Raw genomic sequence first — 20311 nt, 5'->3', positions numbered from 1 at the left:
AGTTTAGGATTAGTTTAGCTGTTGGTAAAGTGTTTCTTAAGCACAATTTGTTTATTTTTCCCATAAAGTTTTTTTTTAATCATATTGGCTATAGCAATACAGTTGTACATGTACCTTAAAAAGAAGTATTACTTACGATAAAAATGCACCAGTGTTGTATGATGTTGACAGAGGCCAGAAAATGTGTAGAGGGATGGTGGAAGTGTAAAACCAACTACCGGTGTATACCTAATTGGCAGCGGTGTGATGGGAGAGACGATTGCCGTGACAACAGTGATGAAAACGAGGCAGATTGTCCTACTTGTCATCCCACAGGAGATTGGCAGTGTGCCAACAAACGCTGTATTCCCAAACGCTGGCTTTGTGACTTTGATAGTGATTGTGATGATAAGAGTGATGAAGACCCAAAACTCTGCGGTAATTATTGAGATTTAGCATGTAACCTTTGTAAAAAACATACTTGGGTTTTTATTCTGATTACTTACCAGAAATTTTATTTCTGCTTACAGCCAATCTGTATAGGAACTGCTCAGAATCGGAGTTCCGATGTGACAATCAGAAGTGTATTCGTGGGAAGTGGCGCTGTGACCATGACAACGACTGTGGGGACAATTCAGATGAGGATCCAGTCTACTGCAAAAGTAAGTCGTTTTTATGAATACATCAATTCACTTTGTGTGTTTAATGTTTCAGAGAGAGTGTCACAGTTTTCTTTTCCTTTTATCATTAATTTTCATTTTATATTTTCTCTTTGTCTTTTCCCTTAGAATACCACCAGTGTGAGGGTGATCAGTTTCAGTGTGCAAGCGGTCACTGCATCAGCAACAAGACTTTGTGTGATGGACGACGAAACTGTCAGGACATGTCGGACGAGAAGAGCTGTAACCCTCGCTTCCCTGGTGGAAGATTCTGTCCAGCGTCCAAGTTTGAGTGCACTAACACAGTAAGATTCGGAGAAGTGAAGCATGATTAACCAGACATGTTATACAATTTGCTGTCATTTTATTTCTACCATATAAGTTCTATAGTTTGGATTTCATTAATGGAGAGCTGTCTGTTCTAATATAAAGCTACTGTCCTAAAACTGGTCGGAAAGTATTGTGAATGAAATGATCATCAAAATTATTTGATATAAGAAAGGAATTGAGTAAAAAAATTACCATTCAATAATTAAAACATGAATGGTATACTTTTTATTGATTTCCTATTTGAAGGAATTTGGTATTATACAAGTTTTTGTCTGACAGATTGTTTTAAATCTTTTTAGATCTGCATCCCCAAAGAATGGCGCTGTGACGGTAACGATGACTGCGGGGACAAGTCGGATGAGGAGGACGCAGTCTGCAGCAACATTCCGTGCGACCCCAAAACCCGGTTCCGCTGCCAGAACAACAGGTGTATCCCCAGGTGGCGCCTGTGTGACAAGGTGGACAACTGTGGAGATGGATCAGATGAAAACAATCTGGATTTATGTAAGAAATGGCGCTCTGTTCAATCATATATTAGCCTTGTTATTAAATGTACCAAAATTTGTTGCCATGAGCCATTTTATCACTAGTCAGTTACAAAATGAAGTTATCATAAATAAAGTTTATGTTTTTTTTTTTTACAATATTTAGTTATAGATGCTTATATGGTCAATCAATTTCAGGTGGTGAAAAATTCGGCCATTGTAATGCTTCACAGTTTAAGTGTGCTAATAAACGGTGCATCAATGCGACCGGTGTATGTGACAGTGTGGACGATTGTGGAGACCACTCAGATGAACTCGGCTGTCGTAAGTGAACAGTATTTTTTATTGTTGTAGAGACAAATTCATAATTATCATGCTCTCTCAATTTAACCTTATCCTGTGAACCAATTTAATTATTTTGTGTGAGAATAATTCAGGAGGTTCACAAGAATCTTGCAGTTAAATGTATCCTGAATATTACTAACTGTAAATCAGGCTTTTTTTAAATATCTCAATATTTGCTGAGAAGGCCTATGTTGCTTAAATAGCTCACCAAGAGCAAATTTATCTTAATAGGTAAATCTTGAATTAGGTAAATTCATTTAGGAGTAAAACATGGTTCCCAGTATTCTCTGGAGAGTCTAACTAATAATATTATTATATGAATATTTGATAGATTCTTTGCTCACAAGGATTTATACAAAAAGGAAAGTATGAAATATTATAAATATTCATTTTATTTTATTGGATGCTTGTACGTTGAATGCACAATTGTTTTGCAGATAAGACTTCTGGTCACGTAAATTGCAGTGTAGACAATGGCGGCTGCGACCACAACTGTACAGACCTGAAGGGGTCCGGCTACCTCTGTTCCTGTAAACCTGGCTACCAGATCTCCAGCAACAAGAAAACATGTGAAGGTCTGATTCATTCATTAATTCAGCTCTCCTCAGAATATGTGTTTAGGAAGAGGAAGGGGGACTAGTAACTTTGACAGATTATCTATGATGATGTATGTCAGATAAAAGATCCTTGTTGTTTAAGAATATAACTTTGAGAAAGTTATTTTTGATCGGAGATTGAAATTATAAGAATATGTTATGTGTATAAACATACCTTGAAAAAATTTGCAAATTCAGTTTTTTTTTCACCCTCAAATTACAGACATTTTAATGCATTAAAATTATTTGATATACAACTTGTTTTATAGTTGTGACTTGCCAATGAAACAAGACTTTTTAGATGACAACCAGTTGATGTTTGGGATCAACTGACAATTTTGCAGTACATGTATTAGTTTCCATTTATTGGTATTTAAGTAAAGGAAAATTAATTTAGTTCCCAATTTTTTTTTCTACAGATGTGGATGAATGTGTAACCTGGGGAAATCAGTGCCCACACATGTGTCACAATGTGAAGGGATCTTTCAAGTGCATGTGTTATGCTGGATTCTCTGATGTCAAAGGCAAAGGAACAGTGTGCAAAGCAGAGGGTATGTTGCTGCATCATTTACAACATAACTATCACACATTTATTAATAAAGTTTTTCTGGCATGGACTCCATGATTTTAAAGCTTTCTCTAATGTTTTATTCTGTCTTAAAAGCTGAACACCGCTCGTAAATAGGCACTGTCCGCCATATTTCTCTTTTATCACTGCTGTCCCTACAACCCTTATATAAGGCACGGACGTCTAAACAGTTCAAAGTACTTCGCTGTAGAGTTCTCACTTGTGTGGATGTACATCTTGACTCGCCGTATTACTCGGTTGCGATGAAATTATCAAATTTTACGCATTTTTTCAAGCCAGGAGAATACTAACATCAAATAAGTTGGTCAATGCATTATTTACAAACAGAATATACACATAGAATAAGAAGTAAATGCATAAAATCGAAAGACCAGGAAAGGAATACTACACGTCGGCCACGAGGTTTCAGGTGTGCAATCGGGTGTAACGGAATCGAATGGTTTATGTACAGGAATCTGTGTGACGCCGCCTATTTACGAGCGGTGTTCAGCTTTAAGTAAAAGATTTAAAATCTTCTTTTCGCCAGGTATGACCACTGTTTTCTTTACCACCGGACATGAAATTCGTCAGATTATCCTGGACAGAAAGGAGTACTCCGGAACGGTCAACAGTGGACAGTACCTGGGTGGAATTGACGTAGATATGAGTCGGAAACTGATCTACTGGACAGATACTTCCATGAAAAAGATCCGACGGGCTGGCATCCCGCGGAACATGAAGGCTGATTCCGAGACTGTGCCTCAAGATCTCAACATCATGACTTACCAACCAGAAGATGTGGCCATTGACTGGGTAGCAAGGTAAAGTTTTTGCTGGAAAATGTTTGCAAAATATGTTGAGTATTTCTCCTGTGCTTCTTCTCTGCTTCAAGCTTAATTTGAATTAAGCATCATTCATAGCATAATGCTCCCAAAACAATGAGTTTTGTTTTTAACGTAGGAATATCTATTGGACGGATTCAGCCCACAATACGATATCTGTTGCAAAAAGTGATGGCAGATATGCAAAGATTTTGATCAGGAATGATCTTCAATTTCCCCTCGCCATAGCTGTCAATTCAAAATTAGGGTATGTGTGAGTTTTTTTCTCAAGATCATGACTGTAGTAACTTTACATGCAGGCTGGCTTCATTGTTAAAAATATTTTGTTTGATGTTTTGATAGTTGGATGTACTGGACAGATGCGAGTGGTTCTTTACCAAAGATAGAGAGGGCCTGGATGAATGGTGAGCATCGAGAGGAGCTGGTATCTACCCGCCTGGGGCGCCCCACAGGGCTCGCCATCGACGACCACATGAATGACCGAGTGTTCTGGTGTGATTCTAAAGAAAACCTCATCGAGTCAATGAATGCTGATGGCTCAGATAGAGTCATAGTTATTGGGAAAGGTATGCCATATGTACACATACTGATCTGTATAATATAATCAAGTGCAATGGATAATTTTTGACAACTAAATACATGTAAATGTTAAAATGAACTTGAAAATCCTCCATTTTTTGTATGCCTTGGGGACTTGTCTCACAAGAAAAGAAGAGAATATCTAAAGCAATGCACATGTACACATAGTTAGAAATATTTTCCTCCTAATTGGTATTTTTGTATACATTTCACATCTTAACCACAAATCTTTACTTTAAATTTACTACATGTATTAAGAATTTTAGGGGTAGTTTTTATACCCTTTGGATTGAAGATTGGGGCAAATTGTTTTAGTCCTGTCTGTCATTCTTGTCACATGTTACTTCCTTATAATTTTTTAAGGAAAAAACACATCTTTAAGTTATTATTTTTTTAATCTTTACCCAAAGTAAATGATTTTAACATGTACGGATTATTTGTACCAAGAAATATACTGGCATTTTTTGAATAGGTATAATCAACCCTATAAGTGTGGACGTGTTTGAGAGTACCCTGTACTGGGCCTCCCAGCAGACAGGGAAGCTGATGACAATGGACAAGTTTGGGAGGGGTGTCAATGTCACCCTCCAGGCGGGACTCCTGCTGCCATCCTCCCTCAAGATCTTCCACCCACAAAGACACAATATGACAGGTAACGTGACGGTTAATTTTTTTTTTTATGATGGACTTTCAGTCACCATGATAACTAAATGTAGTTTAAATGAATTATTAAATGATTAAAGAATTAGGTATTTTTGATAAATGAAGACATCAACATCATCATATTGCAGTTAAAAACCGCTGCCTGACTTCCACGGAGAAATGCAGTCATCTGTGTTTGTTAACACCTGACGGTTTCAGCTGTGCTTGTCCAGAAAGGGCCCAGTTCAGGGACCCGTTTACCTGTGATGCAGGTAAGAATACCTTTCCAAATTCTAAGGTCCCTGAAATTTTTTTTCATCATATTTGACTATAAGTAACTTTGAAAGTTGATGAAAAAACCTAAGAAAAAATGTTAAATTATTAGTACATGTATATGCACTGATGGCCATACTCTATTGGTTGTATTCACTGTGTTAACATCTTATCTTTACTGTTGTAAGCTTGGGAGGAGGAGATCCCCGACCCTGAGGTGTGTGAATGCTACAACGGAGGAACTTGTGTGATGATTAATGGCACCGAGTCCTGTCTGTGTAGAAGTGGTCAGTATACATCTATCCATCAGTTTATTGGTGTATGATCAAATTTACTATTTTTGTACCCAAATTAATGCAATGGAAATTAAGATTGAATACTTGAATTGTGGTTTTTCCTTTGTAGGATATGGCGGTTATGATTGTCTGTTAAAACTGCCTGAAAAACTGAAGAATCAAGAGGAATCAGCCACAGGTTTTACTTTTGTCTCATACATTTAGCTCTAACTACTAAAGAACTATATATGATAAGAGTTAAATTTGGCCCCCATAATTCGCCATTTTTTAAGTGTTTCGGGTACAATAAAATGTTAAATAATTTTTTAGAAGAGTTGATATAAAATATATTTTTCATCTATTTATTTGATTTATTTGCACTCATTGGCAGTATATGACGTCAGAAGTGTCGCCATTTCTATAATTTAATCAAAATCAGCCAAAAATTTATATTTTTCTTATCTATTTACGAATGGGAAATATAGAGCGCATGCTTGAACAAGGAAAATTTTTTTGTCACTAATTAGTTTTGGCTAGATACATCTCTGATTAAAATATTTTATTTGTTCAAGAATGCGCTCTATGTTTTCGGAAGGAAAAACTGCTTGAAAACAAGCTGTTTTATGCTAAAAATGCAAAATTGGCGGGAAAAGGTTGTATTTAAAATGTCATATTTCTAAATTGTGGGCATTTGAACCAAAATGAATATTATGTAAACACATCACATACATATCTGTACTAAGAAAACAAAGAATGATAGTAAAATGATGATGTTCATTTTAGGGGGCCATTTTAGGCCCTTATCATATATAGTCCTTTGTTGTATTTCTTGTTTAATTTTTGACGCATAAAGAAATGTTTTGTTTTAAACTGTTAGTATTTCTGTTTTTACAGATGTCATCGGTATCATTGTGCCTGTTGTGGTGGTGACATTTGTAATGATGGCTTTTATCTTACTCCTGTTCATTCTAAAGAAAAAAGGGTAAGGACTTTTATAAGATGTCGATGTCATTCAAAAAATGTACAGGTTGTTGTAAGTTATTATTTTACAAAGAGTAATAAGTTTTTCAAAGAACAATGCCATATTGAAAACAAATATTAAAGAGTGAATATGGTGACGATATTTCAAAGAAATAACTAATTAATAAGAGTTATCTGAAGAAACTGAGAAGGTAAATTTAAATTCATAATAAAATTTTGTATATACTTAAATGTTGCTTTTGAGATTTAATTTTCTAATAAATAGCACTTTTTTTTTTACAGAAAACTTTTGCTGAAGGCGCGAGATTTGAAGGTTGGATCTAGCAGTGTATCCTACCGAGATGGAGGCAATGTCCAGATAGCTCCCCCATTTAATTTTGAGGAGGTAAACAGATCAAACCACGACAGATTTATGCAGACAAAATTATAGAAGAAAGTATTGTTTTTTGGGGGTTAAAAAATTCAAAGGTTTTAAACATTTTTGACTTTTTATTTTCAGCCCAGTGTGAACAGAACCGCAGAGGATGGAAGTGAAATAGACTCCACTAACTTTAGTAATCCAATGTTTTTCAAAGCAGAGGGTATTGACACTACCCTCCGCAGTGCTCCGGATATTCAGGCTCCATCAGACTCCATAACATTGTCACAAAGTGATACTGCTCACACAAATGGACATCTAGACTCATCCATTTAACCTAATGTGTATAGCAAATCACCAATCTACAAACGTTCTGTATACAGAGAGATGAGGAAAGAATGTCTGATGTGAATGTTGTATGTGTGCTAGTGAATACAGCCATACTTTTGTATTTCATGTTTATTTTGTATATAATCAAATTCATATCCAATGTTTTTTTTAATATGTCACATGTTTTGATATTGCTTTTGCAAAAAAAAAAAAAGAAGACACAAATGCATGGTTGCAGGAATTGGTTAATTTGATGATTATTAAAAGTGCAGCATAATGTACAGATGATTATCCAATAAACCTTTTATTTTACAGATGTTTTCTTCTTTTATTGCAAATTAACAATGTTATACCTGTTCTGTGTTAAAAGCTAACTCTATGTTGTCATTTATTCTTGTCAAAATATTTTCTGCAAAATTATTAGTGGATAGTGGATAAGTGAATCTGTGTAAACAAGAAATACGCATACACTAACATTCATAGAACAAAGCAAGATAATCTCATGTTAATGGTAGGGTAGTTGTTTGGTGTTTTGCGAATGTCTTTAACCCTTACCCCACCCCCTATTCTACTTTTTGTGTTCTAGAAACAAAAAAGTCTGCAACACAAGCAACAACATTAAGCTTGATAAAGGACTGAACTACTCAATTGGACAAAGAATGTGGGCGCTTTAGATGTAGATTCGGCAGGAATCTGGGGGCACAAGGAGAGTGAAAATTTCATCAATTGATTTTGAATATTTTTCGAATTATAACCGTTATTTGGTTTCTGTTGGATGTGGAATGAGTGGAAAAATATTTGAAATGCAAAAGGTTTTATTATAATATGGGTCTAAATATAGCAACACGATGCAATTCATGCAAAATCCTACTTATTTACAACTGTTTTTAAATGACTTTGTTGTCTCTGGGTCTTCTCTCCACAAATTTGAAACGTGTTAAAATAACATACTTCAACATTAAAAATGTCGCTTTTTAAAAAAAGATGGAGAGATGACCCAGAGATGACTAATTATGTACTTTTTCAAATTATTTTTTGAAGGATAAAAAACTAAGTCCATTGATATGACAGTGTTGTTTCAAACTGTACTTTATAGAGCATATATTGACAAGTCTCGCATGGTTCAGTGGTTTCGTCCTGGATTTGTGAATACATACATTCAGTGTTTTGGGTTCAAATCCAACTGGTGGCCTTTTTTTTTTAAAATAAACTTTTTTGTTTTAAATGTTTGTTATTATAACATGATGTTGAATTATAATATACCGGTATATTTTAATTTGTTGTTATTGATTTCTAGATCTGCTGTATGAACACTATAAAAAATGTCTTTTCTTATTACTAGTTTTTTTTAGGATATACACAATATAACTTCATTAAAATATGTTTGCATTAACATTTCCAACTAGTTATCGGTTTACCTCTAATTGCCATTTTTTGAAAGCTTTGTGAGTTTTTTAATAACCGGAATAGCCATGTACTTCGACTCTCAACACAATATATTTTTGTTGAAACCTGTACATAGCCTTTCGAGGTTATAGACATTTAAATCCCAATTGATTCGTGTCGAGGATTCCTGCAAACTTACAATCTTGTGCGCTCACTTTCTTTGGGATTAAGATATTTTTTGCCACAAGCCTTTGCGCTTTCCAAGATAGTCTTCTATTGCAAAAGATGGAGTAGACTAACCGTTGAGGAATATTTGGTCAAAACTCGGCCATGCCCTTAAATCTCATTTATAATTTAATTCTTTCTTTTTTGTGGGAATTGGGAGGAGGAGATACGGAGCCTGGGGTTTTCTTAAGCCAAATAGTTAAAACATAACCATAGCCTACTTTATAACAGAAATATTCTTAAGTAGCATGACAAAAGTTACTCTTTGCAAACTTTAAAGATTGCATCAGATCCTTTAAAGTAACGAAAATGAGAATGATTCATCCTCTGAAAACCAGGAAAAATGATAGATGGCTATCAGCTGGTGAGTAACTGTTGCACTTGTCATTTCATTTCTATTGAATGTTCACTCCTCCAGGTTTGCTGTCAGAACTGGCGATAGTTCAGAGTGCTTCAAACGAACACCCCAACAGAAGTAATTTTACTTGTACCTACAACTGTGGTACAAGAAATAACATTGGTTTAATTAATGTCTCAAGTGGTAACTGGATTTTACTAAATTTATGGCATCCTTTTAAATAATCTTTAATCTATCATGTTCAATTGTCTTTATGCCTGGTATCTCTACTACAATGTTAACAATCATTCCGGCTTTTAATATAAAAAGAGCCACTGATTATGAAACTAGGCTTAAAAAAAAAAAACCCACTAGATTTTACCTAGCTGTGCATCCACATGTTGATAAGTTAGATGGACAGAAATTGAACAGAAATAGGAGATAAGTATCGTCACAACCATGCCATATCTACGAGTCTTTCTCACCAAAAGATTTTTAGCTCACCGAGACGAAGTCAGGGGGAGCTTATGCTATACCCTCGGCGTCGGCGTCGGTGTCGGCGTTGGCATCGGCGTCCGGACCTGGTTAAAGTTTTTGTTGCAGGTCCTGTATCTAAGCTATTACTTGTCCTATCTCCACCAAACTTGCATGGATGATGCATCTGGACCTACTTATGGACTTGAAAGACTTGGATGCAGGTGCCCTTTTATTGCAATAACTAAGTTACTGCAGGTCCGTACTTCACCAAACTTGCATGGATGGTGTGTCTTATGATACTGATGCACCAGACAGGCTTGGGTGCTGAATCTGAGCTATAGGTTTGGGATGCTGGAGGAGGTTAAGGTTTTTGGAGCAGGTTAAAGTATTTGTTGCAGGTGCCCTCTGATGATTATATCTTAGTTACTACTTGTCCTAACTTCACCAGACTTCCATGGATGGTGCGTCTTATGATACTGATGCACAAGACAGGCTTGAATGCTGAATCTGAGCCATAGGTTTTACATGCTGGATATGGTTAAGTTTTTTGGAACAGGTCACATGTTTAATAGATAATAGTACTATTTCAAACTTGTATAGTTGATTAAACTGTAGTATGAATGAATCACAGAGGAAGCTTCAGATGCAGAGCTTGATCTCCATTATCAAGGATGCTAAAAAATATATTTTAGTTATTACAGGTCCTAACTTCACCAAACTTGAATGGATGGTGTGCCTTATGATACAGATACACCTGACAGGCATGGATGTTGAATCTGAGCCATAGGTTGCGGATGCTGGAGCAGGTTAAGGTTTTAATTGCTAGTGCCCTCTGATGATGATATCTTAGTTATTACTGGTCTGAACTTCACCAAACTTGCATGGAGATGTGTCTTATGTATACTGATGCACCTGACAGGCTTGAATGCTGAATCTGAGCCATAGGTTTCTGATGCTGGATGAGGTTTAGTTTTTTTGGAACAGGTCACATGTTTTATAGATGATAGTTTGCATAGTTGATTTAACTATATTTTAAATGAAACGCAGAGGTTGCTTCAGATGCAGAGCGTGATCTCCATTATCAAGGATGCTAAAGAAATCTCCTACCTCACTCAAACCTGCTCGATAGATAGATGTGTTTGTTGATAAATGATATAACATGATTCCTATGATATAGTATTGTATGGAATGAAACAATATTGTTTAATATGATACAATATAATATCATATGTAATATTATAAAAAGTTATATGATACGATATGAAATTGTATTAATTTTTTTGATATTTTATGTTATGATATTGTATCATGATATCGTAATGTATAGTATTGTATATTATGATACAATATTGTATAATATTATATTGTATTATTAATTTATTATTTTATCACATGATGTATAACATAAGATATTGCAAAATATAATATTGTATCCTATAATACAATATTGTATATTCTATAATATTGTATCATACTTTATTATATAATATCATATAAGTTTCTGTAAATAGAATTATATCACATGAAATTGTATAATATGATACTGTAACATTTTATAATATTGTATCATACGATATTGTGTAATATGATATTGGTTTATAATATGATATATTATCACATCACATGAAATTGTATTGTATGAAATTGTAAAATATATTTTTGTATCATATGATACAATATGTATAATATAATATTGTATTATATAATATTTTACTTTATCACATAATATTGTATCATTTGATATGATACAATGTTGTATCAAATTATATTGAAAACAGTTACAGTATCATATGATACTATATCATATTATGTATCAAAAATGATACAGTATCATACAATATCATACTATATTATACAATATAATATCATATGTTTCAATGTTATAATGTATTATGTAATATGATATTTTAATATAATACTATTGTTTTATATATTATGATATTGTATTATTTGATCAAATACAATAACGTATAACACAATACAATGTCATATCATACGTTACAATATCAGATCTCATCATTGTTTATTATGGTATTTTATTGTATTATATGATATATGTTGTAAATATGATAGGATGCAATATTTAATTTTATATTATTGTATTGATTTACATATGAACTGTAAACATATGATTATCATTCAATTTTTTAACAGATGATATACGATATTGTTTCAAAACAGAATCCATGAATATCCAAGATCATAAAGTATGATTTTCATTTAATATGATAAAGGTGGTCTCATAAAGATGAAGTCTCATAAGGGTGATGTCTCGTCTCGGTGAGCTTTGTAATCTGTGATTACCTATGTTTCCATTAGACTTCATCGGCAGAGATCAGGGAAGAGAATTCCCGATCCCTAGAAGAGTGTTTCTTTCTCTGAGTTGGATGGTCTTCACCCCCACCCCACCCCCTGATAATCTTTTCATTGAGTTTAAAATCGCAATTTTTGTTTAAAACCGCAATTTTTGAACGTATTTGGGATACTCTCTCCTTATTCGCCACAGTATGTAATACACAATTTTTCAAACTAAAATGTGATCCAAACATTTTTAGCTCACCTGAGCTGAAAGCTCAAGTGAGCTTTTCTGATCACATTTTGTCTGTCGTCCGTCTGTCCGTCCGTCTGTCCGTCCGTCTGTCCGTAAACTTTTCACATTTTCAACATCTTCTCAAGAACTACTGGGCCAATTTCAACCAAACTTGGCACAAATCATCCTTAGGCAAAGGGGATTCAAAGTTGTGAAAATTAAGGGCCACACCCGTTTTCAAGGGGAGATAATTAGAAATTAAAGAAATATTTCGAGAAATTCTTCTTCTCAAGAACCAGAAAGCCAGGAAAGCTGAAACAATGGGGGGGGGGGGGGGGTCGAAGTTTTACATAGGAATATATAGAGTAAATCTTTAAAAAATCTTCTTCTCAGAAACTAATCAGCCAGGAAAGCTGAAACTTGTGTGGAAGCATCCTCAGGTAGTGAAGATTCAAAGTTGTGAAATTCATGACCCCCGGTGGTAGGGTGGGTCCACAATGGGGGGTCAAAGTTTTACATAGGAATATATAGAGTAAATCTTTAAAAATCTTCTTCTCAGAAACTAATCAGCCAGCAAAGCTGAAACTTGTGTGGAAGCATCCTCAGGTAGTGTAGATTCAAAATTGTGAAATTCATGACTCCCGGGGGTAGGGTGGGGCCACAATGGGGGGTCGAAGTTTTACAAAGGAATATATAGAGTAAATCTTTAAAAATCTTCTTCTTAGAAACTATTCAGCCAGGAAAGCTGAAACTTGTATGGAAGTATCCTCAGGTAGTGTAGATTCAAAGTTGTGAAATTCATGACCCCTGGGGGTAGGATGGGGCCACAATGGGGGGGGGGGTCGAAGTTTTACATAGGAATATATAGAGTAAATCTTTAAAAAATCTTCTTCTCAGAAACTAATCAGCCAGGAAAGCTGAAACTTGTGTGGAAGCATCCTCAAGAAGTGTAGATTTAAAGTTGTGAAAATCGTGACCCCTGGGGTAGGGTGGGGCAACAATAGGGGGTCGAAGATTTACATAGGAATATATAGAGGAAATCTTTAAAAATCTTCTTCTCAGAAACTAATCAGCCAGATGATTCTTTATAATTGTTAAGACTTTGGCTCCAGGACAATTCTTCGGCCTCACAAGAAGGTTCAATGTTTGATGTAGCTTTATATCCCATATATAAACAATTGTTAAGGATCTTTTTGAGAACTGCAATACTCAACATGTGATATGACTATAAAATCATCCTGTTAGAAAAGGGACTAATGATTATAAACATAAGAATATCCAGGGGGAAAAGTGGATTTTATTTATACAGGATCTACATGTATTATTGTACATTGTCCAGATTGTTTGTATTATGACTCCATTAAGCTGATTTTATCATACCTATTGTTCCTCAGGTGAGCGATGTGGCCCATGGGCCTCTTGTTTATGTTTGTGATCACGCCACTCAAAGTAGTATTTTAGGAAACAGGCGAAAATGGTTTCATGTTTTGAATGTTTGTTTCACTATTTGTTTTAAATTAAAGTTTCAAGAAATTCGAAAATCAAAATTACCCTTTCCACCTGCTCCCCTGTTTCTGTCATCCTTTTTACGATACCGTAAATAGAGGCTGGACAAGTCAGACTGACTTTTATAGGTTCCAAAAAGAATATACGAAAAGGAACACAATAAAACAAAGTCAAACTTTCTGTATAGAAATTTTTAAGAAAAAAATTCCTTTGCATACAATTTTAGTTCATTTGTGAACGTTATATTACAGTTGTATAAATTCTGTGATAGAAACATCATTTTCTGATAGACTGATATGTAGATAGAATTTCAAAGTTTTTAATAAAAAAAAATGACACCATGATGCAAAGGATTTATTTGCTTTTCATAATATACTAGTATTTGTAAAACGGATAATGAAAAAGTAAATGCTATCTACTAATAATTATTCAGTTCCAAGTCGAGTTACTGTTTTCCCAACAAACGTACGTTCTGTAACTTTACAGATAGCTGTTTTCTTTAAAAGCACTGCCATACTACAAACTTAAAATGTAATTATGAAAAGAAGTTTTTAGACATTATTATTAAAGAAAAGAAAAACAATATAGTCAACATATATCTAATTGATTAGATTTTTGAGATAGGGTCATATTTGATGGTTGGAAGTCCTATCTTCTTGGAGGACAAGGATCGTTGCAAGGCAATCCTAGCAAGCATCCCACGCCTTCCACATAGTGGGTCCCGGGAGCGCAGCACGATCCAACACTGTAACTGTTTATGCAGGTCCAAAACGCGCGGCAACCGGACCCGTCCATTCTGTAGGTGAATTCATTGTGAGCGCTCAAGCACGGATCTGAATCAAATGGGATTGTTTTTAAAACATGTAAGATTTCTCGAACACCTTTTTTTACCTTTCGAACAGCATATAACTTACCCATTTCACAACGAATATTTGTGGATTTTGCACACGTTAGTTCATCCTGTTTCCAAAATAGTCCAAAAGGGCATTGTCTCACGGTTCCTTGGATGTTTCCATTATTATCCCAGCATTGCACGTATTTGCTACAGTCTCCTGGGAAAATGGCGTACCACGTTCCACTGCCATTAGGGACTGCAGCACACAAACCTTTGTCAATAACAACGAATAAGGAAGTCAAGACAAACGCTTTTGGATGCCTTTATTTGCTATGTAACGTTTTTACTCCATTTTTTATTTTTTCCTTTCGAAAACGTTTCGTCAAGTACAGTTATCTCAGAAGATTGATGATCTGTCATTCATGGTTACGAAACCGGTTTTTTCTTTTCTTTACTTTGATATTTTATCTTAAACGTACTTTTAAATTAAATGCATTTAATGTACCTCAATTTTAAATTTTCTTTTATTAAACATTTTAGAACAATTGTTTTATTTTAGATAATATGATTCATTTTTATCCGAATGGCCGGTCTCATTACAAGACCGATGTCGAAATAGTTTTGGCACTTATACTGTTTATAATAGAGCATTTATGCAAAATAAGTATCACAGTCTAAAGCGGTTATAAGACCGCGGAACATGTGGCAAGATTGGAAATATACAGCTTATGTCAATTTCACCCGTTACGGTCAAACCATTTGAAATGGAAACAAATGGACGTTTGAGAGAACATTGGATTGAAACAACAGTTGTATTTTCAACGTGCAGCGAAGATTTTTCTTAAATTTACATTAAAAAAATTGAATTAACATAAAGCACTTTTCTGTGACCACGTAAAGATTGAATTGAAAACAGGGAAATAAAAAGTGAATTGAAAATTAGGATTTTCAGGATTTAAGAAAGTAACCTTTTCATTTTTTTTTTTTATTTTTTTTTTTTTTGCTTGTCAAGATCTGCCCCCCTTTCAAAAACGATGCTACGTGCCAGTTATTTAGTATCAGCAAAGCGATTGATAAATATTCTATATCATCAATAAGTATATAACCAGCAAGTACATAATATGTATGAGAAGACCCCAATTCGGGAGAGATTCAATGCAAGGCAAAGTATTGTCCGATGACATCAGAATATATATATATATATATATATATATATATATATATATATATATATATATATATATATATATATATATATATATATATATATATATATATATAAAAGTCGGCACAAGTTAGTGTATTGTTAGATAAACAATTAACGCGCATATCTTGTCGTTAATATATACTTAGCAAAAAAGAAAATTTTTATCTGGGTATAATTTTCATTTATTTAATGGGAATTTGAATTATTCTCCTCTGGGAATAAACTCCGTTTCAACAATGGCCCCACTTGATTTCATACTTGTTACGAATAATTCTCTGAAGTCATCGGACTCAGCTTTGCTTTGCGTATAATATCTCCGAATTGGGATCTTTCCATATTTTTTGATTATATACTTATTGATGATATAAAATCTTTATTAATCGCTTTGCTGATTCTAAATAAAAGTTTTTGTTTCGATCGAGGTGGATCGAAAATACACTTCCTAAAAATACAGTTTCAATCCATTGTTTTCTCAGACGTCCGCATGAATTTATTCCCGCCCATTTCAAATGTTTTAACTGATTTGTTGAAATTGACCTAAGCTGTATATTTCCAATCTTGCCAGTTCATGTTCCGCGTTCTCATCTATTTTGCTCGATGACATTTCATTGGAATATATTAATTTTTTTTGTGTGCAAGCCATTAGACCTGCGGTTAACCACGAGCACAATTTTAATTGTATATTCATACAAGTATGTTTTTTCTATATTTTGACTGAAAAGATTTAATTTATTACTGATGAAACAATAGGATTTGAAATTTAAATTTAAAATAATTGGGATATTTTTTAGCAAACATGCCAAAGGTCAAAAGAGGTCATGCTGAGGGAACAAAGGGGCCTGAGGAAACCAAGGGGTCGAAGAGAAAGAGAAATGAAAAAAAACCGCCACGTGGGAACATGCAGAGAGCCTCTCCGATGTAGAATGCAGCCCCAGGAAGCCCTGGCGACATGAATGATGCACCCACCCCAGGCAATGCACTTGCAACAGATGCGTGTATTGAAGGTAGCATTCCGCCAAAATTAAACTCCGTACATTTTTCGCTGGGTCGCAATGTTAATTCAATAAAAACAGCTTTTTCATTTCTTTACTTTAAAATCTTATCTTTAAACGTACTTTTAAACGCATTTAATGAACCACAATTTTAAAATGTTTATCAATAATATTTTAGAATAACTGCTCTACTAGTATTTTACATAAAATGATATGTTTTCACCCGAATGGCCAGTCTCATTAATTCAAATACAAGACCGAAGTCACAAAAAGTTAACAACATTAAACCCCACTGTTGTTGTTTAAGGAATTGCAAAGTTATTGTGAATCTTTCACCTAACACAATTGTGTTTTTTCTTCTTTCATCTACTAAGTCCTACCTTCCGCTACATCTCTTGATCTGAGAAAATTCAAGTTATTCGTGTTTGACTGTAGACCCACGTGATTACTAATGGCGCTGCCATAGACGAAGGTTCCGTAATGGTGAGCTGCGGGACTGGCGTACATGTTGTTAACCCTGTTACCGAGGAAACGTTTGTATGCCAAACTTACGGAAGCCACAGTCTGCGAGCCTGGAAACAAAACTTTGATTTTAAAAGAAAATCTGAACATATGAACATAATACATCTAGTATAATCTTATTTTTTTGTCATTTACACTTTACTTATAGAAGAAGAATTGGAAATAGTACACCGTGTTTGTAAAGAAACTTGTAAAATAATGTTATATATCTTATATTATCAAACAATACAGTCTGTTATTTTCACATTTCACTATTTATTAGATAATACACAGCTAGATACATGTAGTTTGTTGCAACCGATGCGTCTTTTTGATTTGTTTCCGTTTTGCACACATTTGAAAATCTAGTATAGGAAACGTGTGCAAAACGGCACACCTAATGTAATGTGCGATATTATAAATAATGTTTTTTATTACCTAATCAACGGGATTTTGTTGTTTTATTACAAATTAAATATTTGCGTCTATTTTGAACTGCCGGTCAATAGACTGCGATCTATTAGACCGCCGGTCAATAGACTTCGATCTATTGGACCGCCGGTCAATAGACTGCGATCTATTGGACCGGCAACGTATTTCAGAACGCGGGTATGTTAATGTTACATCCTTTCGATAGTTCTCAAGGAATGTATATTCCTTTACATATATGTTGTTTTTAGTACTTGGTGAAACCAAATTCAATGTTATCAAAATGGAGTATCAAATAATCAACAGCTTTAAAGCCTCAAATAAGGTAAAAGACTATTTACCATCTTAAAAAGTGTTACATGCTCTGTTTCTTTTTCAGAAACTTTTAAAGCTGCAGTGAGTGAGAACCATTCACAAAAGAATAACAAACTTGTCTATATGATATTTGCAACAATAAAAATGACATGTATTTTTATCTCTGTTTTTTTTTCATCAGATAGCTGGAGCTGCAAAATTAATGCAATTTTTAAAAGACTCGGTGTTGTAAAAACAGGATAATCAGTTGAAGAGGGTAATTCAGAAAGAGAATTTGTACCAACAATGAATTAAAAAATAAAAAAAATATTTAAAGGCATATTTTCAAATATGCATAAGACATATGTGATAGATGTTGTGTAAACAATCCCAAAGGATAAAGAAAATGAGTAAACACAAACATGGAATTAACATATGTTCAACATAATAATGTCTAACATATATTTATAAACATATGGTAATCATATGGTTATCAAAAACATATGTTTAATATATGTTAAACATATGGTGAACATATGTTTATGAACATATGTTTAGCATATGGTGCTCGTTTTTTATGGCGAACATATGTTTCAGAACATATGTTCAACATATGTTAAACATATGTTGAACATATGTTGCAATTTTACCTGTGTAGACGCTGTTTTTAGTACTTGGTGAAACTAAATTCAATGTTATCAAAATGCATGGAGTATCAAATAATCAAAAGTTTTAAAGCTTTATATAGGGTAAAAGACTATTTAAAATCTAATGGGTTGAAGACTCCCCCTTTTTTGTGTAATCTAATATTAAATTGATATGTTGTAATGCATGCAACATGTTTTGTGCATGTAAAAGATGAAAATAAAATCTGAGTATATTGCATAATCGCACGAAAACCATCTGCAATTTGCAAATTGTAAACCCCGAAAACTAAAAAAGGAATTAGGTAATAAAACAATTATTTGATGCTTGAACAGTCAATAGACCAGAATTTTTTCCCTTGGTGCAGGGAACAGCACAGTATGATCTATTGCCCTCGGCCGTTGGCCTCGGGCAATAGATCATACTGAGCTGTTCCCTGCACCTCGGGAAAAATATTCTGGTCTATTGACTGTTCAAGCATTAAATAATTGTATATTATATAATGCAGGTAAATCTCGGGTAAAAAGCAGACAAAACCCAATTCCTACCCATTGTTTTGTACCTAATTATTAAATATGCGCAAAACAAATCAACACCAAATATCTGAAAAAAATCTAACATATAAATTAAGTTAATAAATTAGATATATGATTATTAAGATTGCATTGATTGTCCTGGGCTGCGTTTTACAAAAGAACTTACGACAAAGTCGTAAATACCTTTAGTCTCATGGATTGATCTTTAATAAACAAAGTTTATAAAACACCGTTAATTCACAATTATTTTGATTTCTATAATTATACTTTAACGGAACTAAATTGAAACACTGATTAGTTTGTTATCAAATAGCATCCGTTAATTAGGTCGTAAGTCGTAAGCCCTTTTGCAAACCGCAGCTGTTCTTTTTAAAAAAAATTTAATAATTTATCCATTACATTGTATGACATTACTTTGATTAACCCTGAAATGATATGTATCATTGATCAGTAAAATTATTCAAAATCTTAATTGCCAGGACTGTGAATTGTTTCCTCATCTGAGTTACACCAAAGAAAAATACTTCAGTGTGAAGGAAAAGAAGTCTTTTATTACTTGCACGAAAAAGGGATTATTAAATGTAGATGTAACAAAATATTTGGGTTAAAACACAACCCATTAATCTGTTATAATTCAAATGTATGGAGATTTAATTAGTTGATATGATTACCGGTAAATTCAGATATCAGTTTATGTACGAAATAAAAAAAAATTGTTTTTACCAATTTTTAACAATTAACCTCTTACTGTGTGAATTTTTTTTTTATCACTGATTCTAGAAATGGTATAATTCTTAGAAATAAGTTCCCTGATTGAATAAATTTATTTCGTAGTTTGAATACTGTTTTAAGCATATTTATTTTGATTTAAACTTTTTTTTTAAATGGTCAAACAATAAAACGTATCGCATTTTATGCAGAACACAATAATGATTTAACAGGTAGCAAGCCGTACTAAATACCAATAAGTCAAAATGCACATTTACCTTGAAAAAACACAAAAATTCCTTGACATAAGATGCATATTGCAGCTTTAAAAAGCGACATTTTAGTCGAAATTTGAGCCACGTCTACCGTCTAATGAAAGCGTATGTCACTTGATCGATTGTAGCAAGATCCACAGCGCTGAAGTCGGTATTACTTCATGATTGGCCGTTCACTTTTAATGA

General features: G+C 33.9%; 2 protein-coding genes across 2 annotated transcripts in view; one reads left to right on the top strand and one right to left on the bottom strand.

Moving 5' to 3' along the window:
* Nucleotides 1-7556, top strand: part of LOC105320898 (low-density lipoprotein receptor-related protein 2) — a 41602-nt gene extending 34046 nt beyond the window's left edge. The window contains exons 64-80 of the mRNA XM_066072364.1: nucleotides 172-417; nucleotides 510-641; nucleotides 768-943; nucleotides 1268-1472; nucleotides 1652-1777; nucleotides 2236-2373; nucleotides 2814-2945; nucleotides 3510-3783; nucleotides 3923-4051; nucleotides 4147-4370; nucleotides 4856-5035; nucleotides 5175-5297; nucleotides 5487-5585; nucleotides 5704-5772; nucleotides 6468-6555; nucleotides 6837-6939; nucleotides 7054-7556. Coding sequence (XP_065928436.1) covers nucleotides 172-417; nucleotides 510-641; nucleotides 768-943; nucleotides 1268-1472; nucleotides 1652-1777; nucleotides 2236-2373; nucleotides 2814-2945; nucleotides 3510-3783; nucleotides 3923-4051; nucleotides 4147-4370; nucleotides 4856-5035; nucleotides 5175-5297; nucleotides 5487-5585; nucleotides 5704-5772; nucleotides 6468-6555; nucleotides 6837-6939; nucleotides 7054-7248 — 2639 coding nt within the window. The 3' untranslated portion in view covers nucleotides 7249-7556. The remainder of the gene's footprint in view (nucleotides 1-171; nucleotides 418-509; nucleotides 642-767; nucleotides 944-1267; nucleotides 1473-1651; nucleotides 1778-2235; nucleotides 2374-2813; nucleotides 2946-3509; nucleotides 3784-3922; nucleotides 4052-4146; nucleotides 4371-4855; nucleotides 5036-5174; nucleotides 5298-5486; nucleotides 5586-5703; nucleotides 5773-6467; nucleotides 6556-6836; nucleotides 6940-7053) is intronic.
* A 6488-nt stretch (nucleotides 7557-14044) lies between these two features.
* On the bottom strand, nucleotides 14045-20287 carry LOC105319670 (protein PIF). Its single transcript, XM_011417290.4, has 4 exons — nucleotides 20129-20287; nucleotides 17118-17309; nucleotides 14618-14809; nucleotides 14045-14536 (listed from the first exon to the last, which is right to left on the bottom strand). The coding sequence occupies exons 1-4, from the start codon at nucleotides 20187-20189 to the stop codon at nucleotides 14352-14354; spliced, it is 630 nt and encodes a 209-aa protein (XP_011415592.3). The 5' UTR covers nucleotides 20190-20287; the 3' UTR covers nucleotides 14045-14351.
* Between the last annotated feature and the right edge of the window lie 24 nt (nucleotides 20288-20311).

Source organism: Magallana gigas, chromosome 2, assembly GCF_963853765.1.
Source record: "Magallana gigas chromosome 2, xbMagGiga1.1, whole genome shotgun sequence".
In the NCBI taxonomy this organism is placed as follows: Eukaryota; Metazoa; Mollusca; class Bivalvia; order Ostreida; family Ostreidae; genus Magallana; species Magallana gigas.
Note: the sequence above shows the minus strand (reverse complement) of the source record. Positions and strands in the feature narration are given on the sequence as shown.

Coding starts and splice junctions, on each gene's coding strand:
- LOC105319670 (XM_011417290.4), bottom strand. CDS start 20,189: ATGTCGCTTTTTAAAGCTGCAATATGCATCTTATGTCAAGGAATTTTT. Junction 17,310..20,128: donor AATTTTTGTGTTTTTTCAAG/GTAAATGTGCAT, acceptor TTTTGTTTCCAG/GCTCGCAGACTGTGGCTTCC. Junction 14,810..17,117: donor ATCAAGAGATGTAGCGGAAG/GTAGGACTTAGT, acceptor TTATTGACAAAG/GTTTGTGTGCTGCAGTCCCT.